Source organism: Columba livia, chromosome Z (genome assembly GCF_036013475.1).
Source record: "Columba livia isolate bColLiv1 breed racing homer chromosome Z, bColLiv1.pat.W.v2, whole genome shotgun sequence".
In the NCBI taxonomy this organism is placed as follows: domain Eukaryota; kingdom Metazoa; phylum Chordata; class Aves; order Columbiformes; family Columbidae; genus Columba; species Columba livia.
Window position 1 is genome coordinate 77496679 of NC_088642.1, and position 19054 is coordinate 77515732.

The 19054-nt window shown below is 41.3% G+C and overlaps 1 protein-coding gene across 3 annotated transcripts in view; it reads right to left on the reverse strand.

Moving 5' to 3' along the window:
• SSBP2 (single stranded DNA binding protein 2) overlaps window positions 1–19054 on the reverse strand; it is a 186798-nt gene that overhangs the window by 137023 nt on the left and 30721 nt on the right. For all 3 annotated transcript variants that reach the window (XM_065046440.1, XM_065046441.1, XM_065046439.1), the window contains exons 2-3: window positions 5755–5827; window positions 167–228 (exon numbers count right to left, since the gene is read on the reverse strand). In XM_065046440.1, coding sequence (XP_064902512.1) covers window positions 167–228; window positions 5755–5827 — 135 coding nt within the window. The remainder of the gene's footprint in view (window positions 1–166; window positions 229–5754; window positions 5828–19054) is intronic.

Sequence of the window (19054 nt, forward strand, 5' to 3'; positions counted from 1 at the left end):
TTTCTATATCTAATCTTCTGTTCTCTCATTCCCTAACAGGAAAATGTTTCTCAATCCTCATCTTCACATTCCTTCTACAACGTTCACCTGAATTTCTTGCCTCCAGCTGCTGGAACTAGCAATCAACGTAATCTGAAAACCTGAGCAAAAGAAAATTGATACTTACCACCACCAGGAATGCAAGAATCCTGGGGGCTCCCCCAGTGTGATGTTTTTTTCCCATCTTATCTAAAACAAAACAATAGAAACAGAGGTGTTCATTTTTTGTGATCATTGTGACTAAAACGCATTATGTAATTCAGGCAGATAGCAAAAAGAAAGAGAAGATTTTGTAGTTATGAAAGGTTTTATCATCATCAATGTGGATGACCATATTACTTATTTCATTACACTTATTAATACAGCTGATACCTAAAATAAGCTTTCCTTATTCTAGGATAGTGTATTTTAGATTTTTTTTTTAAATTTCAGTTCTGAGTAGAATTCTGTTAACGATGTATTCTTTTATCACTCCAACACTGACGTGATTATTTAGAGGTCAAAAATGCAAGTGTCGTCGTCGTGTGTCCGCCCACGCTCCCCAAAAAAAGAAAAAGTTGCGTTAAAAAGTACTCTTAAAATGATGTAAAAGCTCTTCCAGTTTGCACTAAGGAAAACACAGAAGAGACAGAACTGGTGTTACTGGTTCAGCAGGTGGCAGTCTTCCCTCCGCATCCAAAGCGAGCGGTGTTTTATAATCCTCAAGGAGTGCTTTACGGCTGGAGGTAATGTGGCAAATACGAGCAGCATCAGTTATAACCCACTTTCCCAGCACTCAGTGAAAATGGAAAGCTCGTCTGGCTTGGCTTGTCTGCTCTGGCTCCTGAACAGAGCTATATGGGCTATGGCTGCTTTCCCACCCAGGAATCTCTATTTATTTAACAGTTTTGCAAGGAAATGCAGTTTAAGAACTTTTACCCTTGATTTCACACTTTTCCCATTGATCAGCAAACCCATCAGATGACATAACGCACCGTGACAGCACTCGGCCTCTCTGCAACTCTTCCCAAATGTTGTATCTTAACTATGATCGCACAACCATGTTATTAATGCCACAGTCATTAGTTTGTCCTTCACTACAGAATCAGTGTGGACTACAATAAAGCCTGAAATCCACACAACGCTGTACAGACAAATGTTAAAACTGGGTGAAACCAGGGCTTCGCACACACTCCGAGTTCCTCCCGTTACAACTACACATAGCATTATCTCCTCTCCAATTTTGTTAAAAATTATTATTCAACCACAAACCATATTCCATTCTACAGACAGGAAGAAGCTTATTGTAATGAACTGCATAAACAGCCTGAATATGAAAGGTACTCAAAGATATCTATATAAGCAAAAATAAAATCTTACTACAAAAGGCTGATACAGTGCTCGTAACGCAAGAGGCACTGGTAAAGTCAGCATTTTCCAAAAGAGACAAAAACTTTGATTCTCAACTCCAACTTCATTTCCACATCCAGTTCTTCAGAAATTTAAACACATACAAGCTCTGCCAATAGCTACCGGGAGCAGAATATGTAGTTCGCACACCTAAAAATGTTCTTTGTGCTCGTACAAAGTAACCTAGCATAATTTTGATATATTATTTGAATATAACTACTAAAAATATTTTTGCTATCTAAAAATTATTTTTAAAAGGTAACCTTGAGGTGCTATCACTTCTCTTGGTAAAGTCGTCAGCATGAACCAACTGCATGATGCTTAATACCACCACCATGAAACAGCAGGTAATATATAAAAAGCATATTTTTAAAAGCTCCTGTTTAAGTGCTGGCAGATAAAAATATTAATAAAAAATGAAAACGATAAATAAAAGCTAAAGCTGCTATGAAGGTATTACACACTCTTCAAATACACTTCCCTGACGCATGATTGCTCCTCACATTCAATGGGAATGGCTTGGAAGGACTTGTGTTTATCACCAGGAACACACAGTACTTCTGAGAAGTTTCAAAAACAACATACTGAAGAGATGCATCACACAACCAAAACAAAAAGTTGTTCCTGAAGTTGAAAAATCATTCAGTTAAGAGTAAAAATTATCTGTGTGCAGAAAGCGTTCTCTATGCCTGAGCAGTACTCATGCTCTTCAGATTGGGGCTTGATGAGGAAATTACCCAACTCACAGGGCTCATGCTGGTCCTTTCTAAAGGACATATTTAATCTTGAGAAATTTATACAGGAGTCTCAAAGGAAATGTGGAAGTTTGAGGCTTGTTTAAAGGGGTTTGGTTTTGTTTTTTCACATGGACAATGTCAAGTCTGCCTCGCCATAGAGATAGATTTATGAAGAGTTACTAATTTTAGAAAAATACTCTCAGTGTGAACTGTAACAATTAAGCTTATAACAGGTGATTGATTAACTGGGAAATGCCCACCTTCTTGGTCCGCCCAAGCTATTAGGAATTATTCCTCCGAGGCTAGGACCTAACTTCAAGCATAGAAAATATGTGAGATAACGATCAGCTCTTCAAGGAGAACACAGCAGCTGGGACACCAAAGGAAAGAATCTGGAGCAAAACAGCTTCTTTTGCTTCAAAAATGTGTGTGTACCCATCTGAACAACTCGATCCAACCCTCATAAGCAATGACATGGTTTAGACGAAAGCTAGTTGTACTAGTCCCTTGACATTTTGCCAGTTTTATGATGAACTGGTATGAAGCAGCTCTTGAGTTACTTCAAACCAGTACTTCATGCCATGTCTCCTGAAAGGAAGCAAATTTGCAGATCAGGATACAAGAGTTACAGCCAACACACCAAAGAGGTCTCTGGTATCAAGAGATCCAGGAAAATCCTTGAGACCTTGAGGTCCTGTGTTTTAGAGGTGAAGGCAACAAAGCTTTGAAGGCCATACTCAACAAGGACCACAAGGCACAGTTCACCTCCTAACTGAAAGATCAGCAGAGGACTTCTAGACCTTACTGACTCATAAAATCACAGAACAGCTCAGGTTGGAAGTGACCTTGAAATATCATCTTGCACAGCCCTCTGTGGGAAAAAGAGCACAGATGAGATTCCTTAGCACCCCATCCAGTTGCATCTTGAAAACCTCCAGCGATGGGGACTCCACCATGTCCCTGAGGAGGTTGTTCCAGTGAATGACTGTTCTCACTGTACCGCAGATTTCTTTCTCGTATCAAAATGAAACCTCTCCCTGTGCAACTTGTACTCGTTGCCCCTTGCCTTCTCTATGTGGCTCCTTACCAAGGAAGAGCCTCTGTCCTCTTTGTAGCCACCCTTTAAGTACTGTAACACTGTGATGAGGTGTCCCCTGGGCCTTCTCTTCCCAAGGGAGAAAAGACCAAACTCCATCAGTCTTTCCTCACAGGGCAAGTTCTCCAGCCCTTTGACTGGATCATTTCTATGGAATTTAAACTAGACACAAAGCATTACAGGAACAATTAAAACAACCATCTCTAAGTTATCTAGGAGCACAGTGGATTCCATTACATCCAATTGAAATTTTCCTTTTCTTAATTTTGTTCCATGACTCTCAGACACATTCCTTGGTAGATCTTTAACAAAGGGCTCCTAGCCTTTGTCATTTACACATATAAAAGACAAACAGGTCAGACAATCTCTGTACGCTTACTCCTTTCTACACCCACATGTTCAAGTTTTAGAGCTACTCATTTTTAACTAAATCCATCCAAACGATTTTAGCAGATGCAGACTACTGAAGCAGAGAGACCACTGAGTTCAAACAGCCATGCTTTTTAAGGAGGGTCCAAACCAACATGAATTTCCTCCTATGCCACCTGGGTGTCCCCTTCACCTGAAGTCCTCTCACAACAAACTGGCTGCAACGGGGCAGTTACTTCTCAACAGCACTGAGCCAGAAAAGGACAAAAATGTACAGAAAATTGTAGCTTTCAATACATCATAAATTCACTAGAGGACTTTTTTTTTGTGCTTCTCTCAACTTGTGTTCTCTTGTTTTCATCCCATATGCCAATACTCTCCAACAAAAACGGCTCACTGACATGGAGTACAAGGCTGGGGCAGAGCTACTTGTGATTTGCAGCCCAGGACTGAATGGGCATTACAGTGCTAAGATCTGTTAAGATCTGCACAATAAACTATCATTTTTTTCTGCTGCTTTTACCACTTGCCGTTTAACTTGTGCATTTTAGTTTACTTTCTCCAAGCCAAATTAGTGTATAGTTTTCTCATTCTAAGCCTGTCCTCCCAGATATGTTTTCCAGGTTTTTCCATATCAGTGGTAACTGCCTCTGGTTCCACCACACAACCATTCACAACTGTTGTCAGCGTAGTATTTACCCTTCTGCACTGCTAATGCTTGAGGTAAATAAACTCACAGCTTCATGTGAAATGTAACAGACACTGCATACCAATTCTATACAGTATTTGGCCCTGCCCTGTGTTTACCATCTTTTGGCTACTATTAGTCTTCACTTTAAAGATTTGATATATGTTCTCCTATTACAGTTGCTCAGACCTGAAATTTTCCTTATAACCAAAGAGTGGATTAGTTTTAAATGCTAAGTTTCAACACACGATATTGAATGTTTTCTAGAAATACAAATGTCATACTAGCTATACTTGTGCCAACTGCTCATTTTGCAAATATATCATAAAACCAAAATGAGCAAAATGAATCCTGCACAGGGTATTATTTACAAATGACAGCTGTTTGGGGAAAGACTATACTCTCCATTATTTTCTTTCTTATTTTTCCATTGCTTTACCAAAGAGAAAAAACAATTGTCAAAAATATACTTTACTATATACTGATACTACCACAATTCTACCTCTTTTCATCATCTCTGCAAAGTGAATTTTCTATAAACACCACAAACAATGCTCCAGTTTCTCACCCTCCCCTATCCCACCTCAAAAACGTAATCACTAGCATATTAATTTTTTTAACTCTTAGAGAAATATCACATGAAGCAAGCACAACATCTTGACTATTTTTTCCTCGCTTCTCCTCACTATTCAACTATTATTATTATCTTAAGTGTTCTTATCAAATAAAGATTAAAAAAAATAATAAACCCAAAAGACCTCAATATGTTTGGTATACAGGTATTTTTCCATCTCAGGAAAAATGTACAATGCTAAGGAGACAGAATTTACTTCAATCTTCAAAAGATGTACACAAAGTCTTTGAAAGACTATGAAAAATTATTGCGTAAAGGTAAAAATACTGTTAGACATTGAAAGCGTTTATGAGACAGGACCTAATGGCTGTAGTCATAATTGATGCGCCAGACAAAAAGAAGCGGTTAGAAGCATGGGAAGAACACACAGGGAGATCAGCGATGCTCAAGAGAATGTGAACTGCAAGCGTATGACAGTGGGATGTAAAATAAATGATCGCTGTGTGTTTTGGGAGGGTACATCATCCATAATTGGAGGTATCAGCAACAAGTTAGAAGGTCATCAGAACAGACTACTGGTCAATGCGTTCTCTAACATGCACATTTACTACAGAAAATAGATGAATCTTTCCCCGATGTGATAGCAAATCGCAGAATAGGGTAACAAATCACAGCAAAACAGTTATGCAAAGGTGTGTTAAATGACAAGGCAAACTGGCTGCTGCAGAATCAGAAATCTATGCTGATCAATGTAAACAGAAATTCAACATTGCCACTGCTGCTTATCCTAGGCCAACGTATATTTATTTCACTTGCACACACTGGAAAGTTACGTAAGGAAAAAAAAGATGGGGAAACATACCTCTGATAAAAACGTCTGGGCTGATTTCTGTGCTCCTACATGGAGCAGATATTCGTATACGTACAGTGCTAATCTGAAAAATAAACAAAAAGGACAATATTTAGTATGGTGCATTTGTTTGTTCCTCTTCTTTAGGAACAAGGGATTATCAGAAGTTTGAGGTGTACTCTATTGCCTTTCGCAAACCACTATAAACTGAACATGTCAAATCTATTATACAGAACTTTTAAGCTAGACATGTAGGTCAAATCGAACGGAGGTGTTTAAATAGTAGTTAATTAAATATTATTAAACCCCTAAATTACTTAATGTCAACATTTTTAATGATATTTGGACAAGTGCCCAGTGAGCTAACAACTGACCTACTGCTCCTATTTGCCCACTCTATACCCTGCTTACTGTAAATGCGCTATATACATACAGCAACACAGCTTATTTTTCCAGATCAAACTTCTTTCTATGTGGAACACATCAAGCTGTTTGCACACTCGAACAATAGCCTGTGTTTATTCACAGAATCACAGAATCGACTGGGTTGAAAAAGACCTCAGAGATCGAGACCAACCCTTGGTCCAACTCTAGTCCGTTTACTAGATCATGGCACTAAGTGCCACGTCCAATCTCAGTTTAAAAACCTCCAGGGACGGCGAGTCCAGCACCTCCCTGGGCAGCCATTCCAATGCCTGACCACTCTCTCTGTAAAGAATTGCTTTCTAATATCCAGCCTAAATTTCCCCTGGCAGAGTTTAAGCCCATGCCCCCTTGTCCTATTGTTAACTGCCTGGGAGAAGAGACCAATCCCCACCTGGCTATAACTTCCCTTCAGGTAGTTATAGAGAGTGATGAGGTCACCTTTAAGCCTCCTCTTCTCTAGACTAAACAACCCCAGCTCCCTCAGCCTCTCCTCATAGGTCTTATGTTCAAGTCCCTTCACCAGTCGTGTTGCTCTTCTCTGGACCCGCTCCAGCACTTCAATGTCTTTCCTGAACTGAGGGGCCCAGAACTGAACACAATACTCCAGGTGTGGCCTCACCAATGCAGAGTACAGGGGAAGGATCACTTCCCTTGCCCTGCTGACCACGCTATTTTTGATACAGGACAGGATACCGTTGGCCTTCTTGGCCACCTGGGCACACTGTTGGCTCATGTTGAGCTTCCTGTCAATTAGTACCCCCATGTCCCTTTCTGTCTGACTGCTCTCCAGCCACTCTGCGCCCAGCCTGTAGTGCTGAAGGGGGTTGTTGTGACCAAAGTGCAGCACCCGGCACTTGGCCTTATTGAACTTCATCCCATTGGAATCAGCCCATTTTTCCAGTCTATCCAGATCCCTCTGCAGAGCCCTCCTGCCTTCCAGCAGGTCGACACTCCCTCCCAGCTTGGTGTCATCAGCAAATTTGCTGATGATGGTCTCAATCCCCTCATCTAAATCGTCAAAGAATATTCAAAGAATATACAAACTCCAGTCTACATCAGGAAAAGTAACCCCAGCACCTCATACAACCACATCTCCCAAGCGAAGTGCAGAGCTGTGGATCCATCCAGACCTGCGCACTGAGGAGCTCTGATGATAACTGAGCTACGAACGACTCTCACAGCTCCCGAAGGAGCTTCCCACAAACTGATCCTCAGCACCAAGGAGCATCCCCAGCTAAATCCAAAGCACTGGAGTGAGGATCTCACTGCAAACAGAGCACTCATTCCCTGAATGGATACACCGCATCTCGGGCTGGGCAGCCCTGCTCAGTAACCCAAGAAGAAGGGAGCTGCAACAACCAATTTCTATCAATTCAGCCTATGCAAGTGAGAATTGGATTAGAAAACCAAACTAACACTTTCGTGTTCCTCAGCTGACTCTCCAGAGAGGCTCCCATCTGTCTGTTTCAAGATTTTCAAAACAAAATCTCGTTTAAAAGAATAATTCAATAATAATGCTTGGAAATTGTCTATAAAACATTTCAGCCAGAGAAGGGAAAATAAAGTCAGGCTGCACATTTTTACATTTGCTAGCTGAACCATTTTTAAGAAAATGTATTTGCATGCACTTCATGATACACCACTATTCTTATCTGAAACATTTTACTATTCATATTTTTAAAATATGTACTTTAACTAAACCAAATAGAGAGGCAGAGAATATCTATTTTCGTGTTACTGTTCAAAACATTATGCAGTAGTAGATGAGGTAACTGTCATCATGGCACTGACAGAGTAGTAATTATGGCAGTAACCTTTAAAGTATGAAATTTTAAAACCTAGAAGAATAATTCCATAAAAATTGTTTTCATTAGTTGTTTATACTTTGAATATACAATACACACTTTACTCTCCCTCCAACTTCGAAAGCAAAAATGTACTTTTTTTCTTCAAATTAAAAAAAATTAAATTGATACTCAAACACATGCCTGGGTTTAGTTTGAACCTTGAGATGGGTCGTGCCCACTCTGTAGCGCCAGTATTTTACAGAGCAGTTATTTATTGGTTTATACTGTGCCATACTGACAGAGGCAGACTCAGCGTGCAAAGCGCGCTGTGGTTTCTGCAACGGAGCACGGGCCGGTGCTCAATGCAGAGCAGCTCAGGACACCGTGATAACGCATCTGCAAGAGCTGCAGAGAGAGAGACCATCCCATACTCTCTAGTAGCTCATCCCAAAAGCACAACTGCATTTAAAAAAACAAAAGAAGTCACATCTTGTTCACTTAACTCTTCCCAGTTCAACTGCCTTTTAAATTTTTAAGCAATAAATGGTTGTAGACAAAATCTAAGGCAGACATAATCGGCAGAGAGGAAGCACTGTCTACAACAGCCAAGATGACCTGCATACCCAGTTACACTTTAAAGCATCTCACTTGTCTTCCAAGATGCCCTTTTTTGTTCGTATCAAAACGTGAAGCCTGCAGTCCAGATAAAAGGATTTGCATGAGTGTATTTTTTCTATACCACAAAGGAAAGCAAAACAGCACAAAACCCAGCAGTTTATTGCAGGCACATAACCTTCATTTGCGTGCCCTCTGTTGAAAGCTTTAGCTAATATTGCACCGTGATACCCAAACTGACTGCGCAATACTTTAATATCGAGAAAGATTTGCAAGTCTTATCTCAGGACTCCTGGTGTCTACCTGCAAAACACGGCACAGGCGGCCGTGCTCCAGCACCTGTCACCATCTCTGCCCATCTTTGCCAGCCGAAAAAATCCAGTACACCTCAACATTGCAAAAAGACAACTCCAAAACAGACTTGAACACATAGAATGTGCGAATTACGTGTAATTGTAACAACATCTCCAACTCATTGATGTGCATTATTACATCTTGATGTAAAAATACTAGCAGTGAAATGAAATGGTGAAGCTAAGTGTGGGGGGTAGACATGGCAGGTTTCAGGAAAAGAATAAATATTCCGGGCTTTAGGCTTGAGGCACTTGTGGCAAATTAAGAGCAGGACCACGCTGGCAAGGGGACTGCCTGGCTCCTGTGACAGGAAAGCCAGGACCACCTTCCACCAACAGATGTGAGACAGAAGGCACAACACAAAATAACCTGATTGGGTCTTATTAGATCTAAATCGCTGGTCCATCCCTGGCTATTACGCTGTCAGGAAGTCTTTACAGAAGTTAACAACATTATAGGTTCATTCAGAAATAAATGCATTTATGGAAGAGATCAGAAGAAAGATACTGATGTTTTACTGAAATAGTTGCAGCAAAAGGATCAATGGAAACTAATGCTCTGAGGAAAGACAGCAAAGAAACCCAAAAAAGATGCAGCACCATGTAACAAGGAGGATTACCAGACATAAGAACTTTAACTACAGCCTAAGACCATAATAAGATAAAAATGGCTGCAGTCCAAGTGTGTAAAATTAACAAATGAATAAACTATTTAACATGGCAGCCGACGACTAAGAAAATAATAGTGAGATGGTCTCCAACAGCAAAGGACTTAAGTCTGAAGCAGCATTTTAAAAAACAGATTTTACTCATTAAAGTGGTGTGAGAAACCGTGTAAAAGCAGCAAGGAGACATATGTTAAATTTTCACATTTGCATACTTGTTGACATCCCATGAGTAATGCGAGGAAAAAATATTTCCAATCAATTTATGACAACGCTTAAGTAATTTTTTCTGAAGACATGTCATAAGGCCAGAGTTCCCCCCTCCCTGCCAAGACAATTAGATTAAACATTCATCTATGGCCTGATGATACATTCGCTCTATTAAAAGTTTACTGTCTAGCTCTTTCTGCTGCAGTGCTCATTTTGCTAAGCTGGTTTGTTTTGCATGAAGTTTCTGCTCTAATTGGACCAAACATTCACACTTCCTACAAATATCTACTGAACTCTGAAGAGAAGAGCTATTTAAATTGTTCTGGTCAAACAGTTATCAGAATATCACCAGGACATAAACAGTAATCACTCTAACTGTGCAGTGGAAATTACCTCCTTACATGTTAATGTGGGAAGATGCAATTAGACTAATGAGAATTTACAACCAAAGCCTTGCAGCAGTAGGTCCATCGATGAAAAACTAGGTGGTAAACTCCCCCCATTCAACATCAAAAGATGAAGACAACTCCTAAATTTCCATAAAAGGCAGAGAAAACCTGAAAGCGCCGGGAAGATGTTCACCTGATCTGGTTTTGGTACCTGTTATAACTCAGGTGCTCTGAGTCACACTCCCTGCACCGCCATGGAAAGCTGCATTGACTATATGGAGGGTTTCCAGCCGGCTCTTCAGATGAACATATGCCTATAGAAGGGCTCAAGTTATTATCACAAAGTCTTTTGGGAAGTAATTTGTCCATAAAACACTACAGTAGTATTTTTGCTTCATCCCATAAAAGATGTGTACCAAGAATGTTACTGTCTGTCAATCTAAAACTGAACTTCAAGCACCAAGTTTGGTTTACATTTATTTCTAAGGAGACAAAGAGCAGAAGGAGAACGGCCACATTTTTCCATGAGGTTCACAAGCTGGGCTTAGAAGAATAAGGATTTGCAATAAATAAGCTTCTGCTTTCTCTTGAAATCTGCCCAGTAAACCTGCCAGAAGCTGGCAACTATTATACACAGCTTCATGCGGCTGAGAAAAAGTGCAGTTGCTTTCATTGTTTTATTAGCCACATGTCATAAATAAAAATATACGTAATTTAACCGAGGGTACAGTGGCGTATAGCCGTTATGCAGAATGTTGTAAAATCAATGTGATGGAGCAGGAGCCTGCAGCTCCTGAGCGTTGGCAGTGAGTCAAAGCGCAGTTCGGGTACCGCGTCTGCAGCACCGACAGCTGCCCCTTCCCAACAACAGCTACCATGGTCAACGACTGCACGTCTCGGGAATGTCCCCAGATGCTACCACCTTCTCCAACAGCACAGACATTATGCTGTTAACAGATGATGCTGGATGTGAATACAATACAATACAGTACAATACAATAAAAATCTATAATAGGAAAGATCCAGGTCCAAGCATCATCAAGATACAGATCTAGCATTTTTGACTTCAAAGACTTAATTTTTTAAAACTGTTCATGTATGGGAAGTTCTGCACATGACACACCATCCACTTAACTTTTTTCTTCAAATGGTAATTGAAAAACACAATGAAAACTAGTACATCGGTATCTATACCTATTTTTTAGTTTGCATGAAGAAAAGTAAAGCAGCTGAACGACATTTAAAAGCAGCTCCACAGAGAAGATCTTAACCATTTCTCTGTTTCAGGAAACTTGCTGTACTCTAAAAATCATTACTCTGACTGATACAGAGAAGCAGCTCTTTTTTTTGTTCCCAAAAAGGTAAATAAACTTCCATTTCAAATCTAGAGACTCCCAGGATTCTCACTCATTTAATATCCAAAATATAAACCTCATTCTTGGAAATAAGTGAAAGTAGCACTGAATCCATATTTTAAATATAATATAACAGCTAGGAACATCTCAGAATTGGGGTTTCTTGAATGAACCTTCTTGAATCCATTGACCTAGTACTCTAAAAACTGCTCTGAAGCTCTTGATGGTGAGCTGGTTTGGTAAGTTTCAACTAACAACAGCAAACTATTTTTTTGGAATTTTAGTATTTTTAACAGAGTTGTATGTCAAACCACTCTTTCTCTCCTATTTGATCATAGTGATGGTCATTTCCCCCCTTCTCTCTCTCTCTCCCTCCCTCCCCATGTATTTACAGACTAATATATATTTTTTTCCCATGTATGTGCATACATACAAACTTTTCCTATACATCTGATCTGAGATTTAAGTGATTCAGTTGGCTGTCAGTTATCCATGATAAGAGAGGACTGGGTGAAGAGACCACAGGGGCTGTTTGGGTGCAGAAGTGCTTTTCTGCACAAAACAAGACACCATGGTCACCAGTACAAACCTTCCCACCCTCCAGGGAAGGTGAGCAGGGATCAGCTTGGATGTAGTGTCACAACTCGAGCTATACGCAAGAATTAATCATGAAAACATTTGCCTAGGCAGGTGTGTTAGTTAACAACAGCCGCGACACTGCAGTGATTTATCTGCACGCACACCCCTCGCACATCAGCTCTACCCGGCATGCTGTTTCACCTACACGTAATTTACATTTTGGTTTGTTTAGCTTGAGGCCAGCAGACTGCTCTTTTCAAGAGCCTCTAATTATGCAGTCTACTGGGTTGGTTTTTTTTTTTTCGGCTTTATGTTAATGTTAGTGTTCTGTATCCTATCAGCAATGTGATCAGTTTTCTTAGAAACACTTGGGTATTAAATGAAACCCAAACACTGGTCTGAGGAAACAGTATATCCCAAAGGAGATCCTCGATGTTTGCTCGGCTACATGCACTGCCTTTTCTGAGAGCTCCTATCGCAGCCCTGCAAATCCAGGCTGCATAATAGCGTACGTATTCAACATTGTTCATATTCATTTATTTCTTCCTCTCTCTCTCCTTGTGTGCCCCTAAATACTTGGGGCTCAAATCTAGTGCCATAATGAATAGTGGCCCCAGTGTCCTGTATCAGGCTGATGGTACTTTTCAAATAAGCCGATCCTTCTCATTTATTCCAGTTTTAGAGATAGGGGAAGCCTTCTCCTACCATGATTCTGGGAAGACAAACTCACTTCTACTTGCACTTCCATTTGATTGCTTGCAAGATGTCTGGAATATATTCCTCATTGGGTCTGGTCACCCTCCCTTAATTATATGTACTGCTTTAAGTGTTAAAAGCAGTTATAACCCACTAAATGTCCTTTTACTCCAATGATACTAGAAATAACAGGAGGGTTTTTTCCAGTTTACTTGCAACTCACAAATCCTTATGCATCCTAATTTCATGTGCTTTTCCTACTCAACCTGTAGACTTCAAGCACTACCATAACTATTCCCAGCAACACAGTAACTTGTGTACCAGTATATAATTAAACATTGAACAGTTATCCAGTAGTCATTGATTTTTAAAAATAAAGAAACAAAATCCACCAAAGATGCACTCTGTGGTGGTGTCTGCAGTCACTCTCAAAAGCACTTAATTGCACAGTTTTACATATTCTCAGCGGTAATGATGTCTTGGTTTGTGCTAAGATGCCACAATACACAGTGTTCCCCACGTTACTTTCATCTGACTCTGAGTTTCATACTCATTTTTGTTTTGGGTGTCAGCTTGTAGAAGTTACTACAAATTCAAAGTATCGCAAAATTAAAACACTCCTACATAGGCTCCATCCTGAATGGGATCATTTCCATTGATTTCTAAATTCCTACTACATCAGCAAAAGGCAGATTTTCTTGATGACCTCTCAGGAACCAAATCAAAATAACGTTTCTTTCTGCACCCATGTTTTGTGTCTATACTCTTCAAAAAGTTTTCCAGCAGAATTTCAGCGGCTTCCTAGCCTATGTGTAAGAAAGAAGTAAGGCTTATGCACCTGAAAGTTCCTCTGTTTTTTTTCCAGCTGCATTTGCTAGTGTAGTAATATAATATAGCTTCCTGCAAAACGAGTTCTCTTCAGCCACTATAGCTACAGCATTATTCCCACAATATTCCTATGTGAAAGTTGTCGAAATTCTAAAATGCATCAGCAGCTGCAGTCGTCAGAAATAACACTACCTTACCTTCACTGCAAATGACAGATGCAAATGAAGATCAAAACATTCTGAAATCAATTGCCTTTGTATCTTCAGTGTTTATTTAGCTTCCCAGTGCTCCCTGACTGCAGTTTGCTCAGGTGGCCGCTACCTCTGCTTAACAGATCATATGTTTCTGTAGCCTACTCTCACACCTTCTTGCCTCCCAAACCGTAATGTCACCAACCTAGAAAGCTAAATCATTTAGATGAACCGTTCCTAAAGTCACAGTACACAGTTCTTTGTCCCCTCCTGTTCCTCTCACCTCAGGGCCAGAGACTTACTCCAGACCAGCCAAACTGATGCTTTTGGAAATCTTTAGTCATCAGAGATGAGTTTGGTGTAGCAGAGGAAGCAAACAAGACATTTGGATGCTCTGGTTCTTGCAGAGACCATAGGCCATAAAATGCCTTTATCACGTAATTATCAGGGCTGTCCAATGCACAGTTCATCTGCTGGTCATGTACCCTTTTCCCTTCTTGCTTCTCCTCATTACTCTCTTGTTTCTTCCCCCTTTCCCAGCTGAGGGCTTAGAAAATTAACCCAAACAAAAGAAAGTGAACAGTTTTCTGCTTGATGCGTGGGCTGAATGAGCCTGCCAAGGGTCAGAGCAACCACACAGGGGCAGAAAGAAGCAGGAACGCTCATTTTGGCAGTCCTGGACTGCCAACGCAGCTCTGCCCACACCTTCATTGCCTTTCCTGGCTAGAACCTCAAACTTGGCATTCAAGGAAAATGTATGTATTTTTAAGGCAACCTCAAAGTAGTTCCTTGGGCTTAAACCATATAAACTATTCACTTACCATAACTATAAAATATGCTAAATGGCAGCTAAAAAAAAATAGTCACATGACAAAAAACATTTTAATGTGTAAGCTGAGACTTTTATAAAAATACATGAGGCTCTACCTCCACCTGATAATAAAGGTGCTAACCTGGGTCTTCCCTGATGCTTTCAATGGGATTGTAATGGGGTTTTATGCGCTATTTTTTCCCTGGTATATGATTCGCCATAGGTAATGAATTTAATGCAATGCATCCTGCCCTGGCAGTGAGCAGAGTGATCAGCACAGAGCTGTCGCAGGGAGAGTCACTGGCAGAGAGCTAAAGCACAGGCACAGTCGTTAGCAAAATACAAACTTTAAAGCCATGCATGTGCCACTGGCAGGTGGTACATAGGTGAGCAGCTAGTATATGACATTTCTTTGTAGACTTAAAACACTTGTTACATATGACAGAAGGCTGCTTTAAAATCCTCTATCAGAAACGAAGGCTTACACTGACCCATGGCACTGCAAACACTGGGTTTCACTGCTCACTTGCCACCCACTGTCCTCAAAGTAAAAATTAATCCGCAAAATCTGCCAGTGATTTAAATATTCTAAAACCATGTATGAGCAAAAAATACATTTGTATTTACACAGCAACAGGAAAACAATGACTGGTTTTCAACCCTGGTGGAAGGCACGGGCTGCTCGTGTTCGAGCAGCGCATCTGCACTGCTTGCCCATGGCACGGGCAGATGACACCATGTCAAGCTACAACCTTCAGCGCTTCATGGTGGTCTTTTAGACAGGGGAGTCTCCCCTCCCCACAGAAAGATGCACCGCTGAGCTGTGCAGGAGCTGCTAGGCTGGTTTGGTGCAAGGCCAGGCAGGTCACCTCTGGTCAGCTTCAGCAGCAACACGACAGCTTATGTTGCACAGATGCCATCGAGGGGTTGCCATGGCTCTGTTGCAGCAATAGCTCCAAGCCGTGGAGTAATATTATCTTAAAATATTACAGCTGTTCCCAAAGCAACTGCCTGCCCTGGAGCAGAAAGAACTTCTCCCTGTCTACAGCAGCACCAGGAGACGGGCAGAAGAAGGAGGAAGCATGAATGTGTACAACCAGCTCCCCAAGGACGAGTTAGACCCATCTCACACCAGCACCCACTGGGCATGCAACGCTCATCAGCCCCACAGCGCAACCACCACATAACTTGATTTTCATTCGCATTAAGCAAACAGTATTTCTGAGTATCTGGCTCCTAGGAAGACCCATGTTTTTGCCAGGAAGTATACATACGTTTAATATCTTACTAAATACAGTGGGTGGGTCCGCAACATTGAAGATTACTGAAACCTGAAGTCCTCTCTTAAAAGCCATAGGATAAAACAGCAGATTAGTACACCACTTTTCGCAACATGTAGTGAAAAAGCGGAAGGGGAGGACCCTGACTAGTACCATGGACAGGCTGGAGGTCTCCACTGCTGATCTCCTGTGTAGGAGTCATAGTTAATGCTGGGCAAAACAATACTTTTTTTCCTTCTTTTACAGCCTATCATGGCTAACCTGAGTTGCAGATAATTAGTCAAATAAAGATTTTATCATTCCTTCACAGTCACTGCTTGCCCCGGTTATGTTTTCAAACTCTGTTACGAACAGAGTTAAGAACCTGGAGGTCGGTAGGACACTTTGAAGAGCTCCATTCCAGGTTTCACAAAGTGGCACATTACCATAGGAACATGTCAGCATACGTGCCGGTGTGTGGACCAGCAACTAATAACAGACGCAAATCCAGTCACTGACTTGCAAAAGCAGCGAGTTGATCCTGCTCGTCCATTCGGCACCCCCGTTCAGGAACCCATAAATAAGAAAGAGCTGAAGAATTTGAGTTCGGAGAGCAGCACACAGCCACAGCAGTTTCTCACCAACACCAATCCTCCTCCTGTAAAAAGGTGCAGGTTTTGGAGAGAAGACTTCTAAGTTTAGTGGCCGTGAAAGGCATGTCACACTACCAAAATGTTTACTGAATTTAATCACAAGTTTCTTGTCGGAACCAAAAAGTCAAAGACTGACTATTGCTAATACTCTGGCTGGCAGATTATCTGAACGGCAAGCTGAAATAATGAACATTATCACAAAAGAATAAAACAACAGACTTCCAGGAGCCACAATCAATCATGAAACTGAGAATTAGTCTCAAGAGGGAAGGGGAGAAAACAAGGATGAAGACATAAGCAATAACAAGTCACCTCATGAATCTTATGGGAATCATATGGCATGAGAAAATTGAGGATGAATTTCCCTGAGTGTCTATCTAAAAGGTAATGGTAGAAAGTAATTTATATGACTGATTATGAAATTGCAACATTTTATTCTGGAGAGAGGAAGTTCTGAAAGCATCAGAGTACAGCTAACAGGCCTCAAAAGTCAAACAAACTCAGAGAACTGGTGGAAAGAGTTTATTCAAAAGAAACAGCTAACTTGAAGAAAAACAGTACAAGACAAACATCAGGTGACTCACGCTATACTAAAAAATTCAATGGCAAATATCAGTGGAAGATAGGAAATAGTAAGAGGTTGCATCAAAAATTGCTCACTGTTCCAAGAAAAAGGTGCAACAACAACAAATAAAGTAAAGGCACACAACAGTGTTAAGGAAGAGAACACCCATGCAGGTGACAAATGAAGTGCCAAATGAGTTTCAGTGAGCAAGGACATGAGTAAGGAAGCAAGAGCAAAGCCTACACCAAAGAGCTGGAGTTCCACTATTCAGTGCAAGAAGCATGCAGAGCAAAGAGGAGGCAGGGAAGTCTGAAGTCTCGGCGCATCCTTTGTTTCTACCTCCACAAAACAGCAGAAGAAGGCATTACTACTTAAATACACAGGAATGCTCACAGCAGGAGGAAACAACAGGTTAAAGAACAGTTGAGTAAGACAGCTGTACTACAGGAGGGAAGGCTGGAGCACATTTCTCAAGAGTGCTATGAAATGAGCAAAAATATTTTCTGAACTTGGAAGAACTTCAGAAATTTTAGTACATGTCTTCTGAAAATTTAAAAAAGGACCAGGGATTTACACACCACTCAGAAACAATCCTTAGCACCACTAAGCTTCACTTTTTTGGAGCAGATGAGCCATGAATGTGACATCAGCTGCATTTGTCTAGAACAGATCACATTAATTCTACCTTCAGTAAAACCCAAATTCCTTCTCTGATAGAAGAACCGGTGCTGATAGAAATGGGGAAGGCAGACCTCAGCATCAGTGTAAACCACCCTGTCCTCTATCAAGAGGGGCATCCAGCAGCACGTCCCTGTGCCCCACGCGTGGCAGCTGTGGGGTCCCTTGGGTGCTGGGACCAACCTGCTGTCCCAGGAGGTGTCCACTGTATCTCAGCACGGCAGCACCAATACCATCATTACTTCTCCAGTGACCACTCTGCAAAAGGTGTAGCCATTACTCCTGAATGCCTATACAAAGCAGGTTTAAGGGGAAAAAAACTAGCTTTTTCTAAAGCCTACACCCCTCCCGTCCCAGCTCAGAGTGGCTTTCCTGTATTTATTTTGGGGGCTGGGTTATTATCTTTGAATGCTTTCCTATTACAGAGCTGCAGATGACACAATGTCAAGTCTGACATGAACTTTTCTGTGCTTCCTTCATTCCTTCTGAGCCAGTTTCTCTGCAGAGGTCATGAATGCAGCTCGCCTGCCTAACAGTGCACTGAATGCACAGGCTCAATCAACATCAGAGAAAAGCAATTTTCAAGGGTGTGCAATTAGCTTCACCCTTCTAAACTTTGGGGTCCAGTAGATGACAATTAAGCATCTGCCTGAACCACAGTTTCTCTTCCAAAATGGGCAGCTACGATGGTGGTCCCTGGGAATAATCTGCTGGCTTTCAGGTTGCTGCTTGTGTTGGGCAAGAAGTTCTGCACAGGTCACCGAGGTGTAAGAACTCAAGGCATTTCTCTAAAAAAGAAAAACTAAACACCAACTACCCCAAACAAAAGGTAGTCTTTATATGTATATGTATATGTATATGTGTAGAAATTCTCAGCACGCTCAAGCTGAGCCAGCAAAACTCTGCACACAGTATTCCTCCTCAAATCACTGCAATTTTCACCCACGGGTCAATTGCACACAAATTGATGTTACTGGACCTACCAACCACCATATGGCTGCCAGCCCTATCGCACCTGACTGCTGAATTCTCACACATCTGGCTAACATGCCAGAAGGCTTCAAGCATTTGCTGGCTACTCCTCCCTTGGCTGATAGACACATTGAGTAGGCAGCTGGAGGTGTTCGCTTGCTGCTCCCCAAACTGGATCACGGCCAAGAAGGATTAACCAAGACCCCCAGCTTACTCAACGTTTCCACCCAGCTACAACTCCAGATAAGCTCAGGCACACAGCCACCAGCTACGGCTCATG